The 1,639-nt window shown below is 40.8% G+C and overlaps 1 protein-coding gene across 1 annotated transcript; it reads right to left on the bottom strand.

The window, feature by feature from the left end:
* Positions 1-225: 225 nt before the first annotated feature.
* On the bottom strand, positions 226-1,401 carry LOC138347942 (uncharacterized). Its single transcript, XM_069296550.1, has 2 exons — positions 952-1,401; positions 226-279 (listed from the first exon to the last, which is right to left on the bottom strand). Exons 1-2 carry the CDS (start codon positions 1,399-1,401, stop codon positions 226-228), a joined length of 504 nt encoding a protein of 167 aa, XP_069152651.1.
* Between the last annotated feature and the right edge of the window lie 238 nt (positions 1,402-1,639).

Below are 1,639 nucleotides of genomic sequence, written 5' to 3'. Positions count from 1 at the left end.
GTAAAATTTTACTGGCTATAAATCCCGTGAATTGTTTTACGGACCATGAACCTTAGACGGTCCGTGAAGTTTTTCATAGACCAAACCTTACGCATAACCATGAAATTTCTGGGGAACTTTTCATTGGTTGAGGGGTGTCGAGGGATATTACACCTAGTATAGTTATGTAACAACCCTAAAATTGGATATGCTATGTAATGCTTAATGTGTCTAGAATGCCAACGATTACATCGGGTTCACATGGATTAATGCGCGTAGAACCACACCTCTAAACGCTTGCTACATCCAAGAGAACTAACTTAGGGAGTTATTTGAGCAAGGAAAGGTTGGGTCCAACCATGTAGGGCTCTCGAATACGAAGATTTACTTGAAGGAGTCTTTAGCGGACTTATAAAGGGAAAATCATAGGTTTGGAGGGTCTAGGGGTAAAATGGTATTTTTCTAGGATAAGGATAGTATCATAATTATCCTAAATATATAATTAATTATTTAATTAATAAGTTGGAGGGGTATTTTGGGGAGAGAGGTCCAAACTTGGGCTTATGAAGTGAAGTTTTGCTCCACATGGGTTCTAACCTAGGTGGAAACAATGAATTAAATTGTTTTTAATTTGAGTTGGTAAATTTATGTAATTAATTTATATTTATTATTTATTAGCTGATTTAAAATACAAGTCAATCAGATTTTTAATAATTAAATAAAAACCTTATTTGACTAAATCCTAAACTAGACTCCTAATCCTAAGAAAACTCTTTTCTGCCACGCTCATCTCTCTCTCTGACGTCTCTATCACTCTCACTCACGATTTGATCTGCCAAATAACTTCAAAAAAACAGTAGGTAACCCTTCTTGACTTCAACTACCAAGGATGATTCCGAACTAGGATGAACTGAAACACCCCCACAAGTAGAGTCAATTAATAGCACACACTAGTCTGGACAGTCTGTGTACCTCTTTCACCAAAACCTTCTTCTCATCCTTAACGTGGGCTGTACTTCCCATGCTCATCCTGCTCAAAGCATCAGCTACAAAATTAGCCTTAAAAAACTTCAGGGAATACTCTCTGACTGTCATAAAACCTTGTTTAAGGTTGATGAACTCCTCAACCATGGCTTTCCTCATCTCTCTGGGGAAGAATCTCTCTAGAAGCGTTGTCTTGAATTGGTCCCAAGTGATGGTCACCCAACCTAACACACGGCAATCTTGCCACATCTTGCACCAAGTTTGTTCAACATCCTTGAGCTGGTAGAAAGCTAGCTCAGCCTTCTCAATATCAGTGGCCCTCATAGCCACTAGGATCTTATGCACCTCATCTATAAACCCTTGAGTATCCTCTGATGTCATAGCCCCTGTGAATATAGGAGGATTCATCCTCGTGAAATCTCGCAGTGTGTCAGCCATGGTGCGCACTAGTGGATTCTTTCTCTAAACATCCTGCCGGTGGACTAGGGCAGTCATATCCTGAGCGTCCATTGTGATGGCCTGTGCCATCTGGTCTAGAGATGCCCTTACCTCAGCATCTGTCAACCTAGCTGGGTTAACTGGCATGACCACTCCTTCAGCTGAAGCCTGGGGTTGATTCTGATTACCTCTAACTGCTGCTCCTCCCTCTTCGAACCCTTAGTTCTCCAAGTGTTCA

Source organism: Solanum lycopersicum, chromosome 4 (genome assembly GCF_036512215.1).
Source record: "Solanum lycopersicum chromosome 4, SLM_r2.1".
Lineage (NCBI taxonomy): Eukaryota > Viridiplantae > Streptophyta > Magnoliopsida > Solanales > Solanaceae > Solanum > Solanum lycopersicum.
Note: the sequence above shows the minus strand (reverse complement) of the source record. Positions and strands in the feature narration are given on the sequence as shown.

What these genes read in the sequence shown, in the direction of transcription:
- LOC138347942 (XM_069296550.1), bottom strand. Translation starts at nt 1,401, where the DNA reads ATGGCTGACACACTGCGAGATTTCACGAGGATGAATCCTCCTATATTC. An exon ending in AGAAGGTTTTGGTGAAAGAG is followed by an intron (nt 280 to 951) that starts GTACACAGACTG and finishes TCTTGGATGTAG; the next exon opens with CAAGCGTTTAGAGGTGTGGT.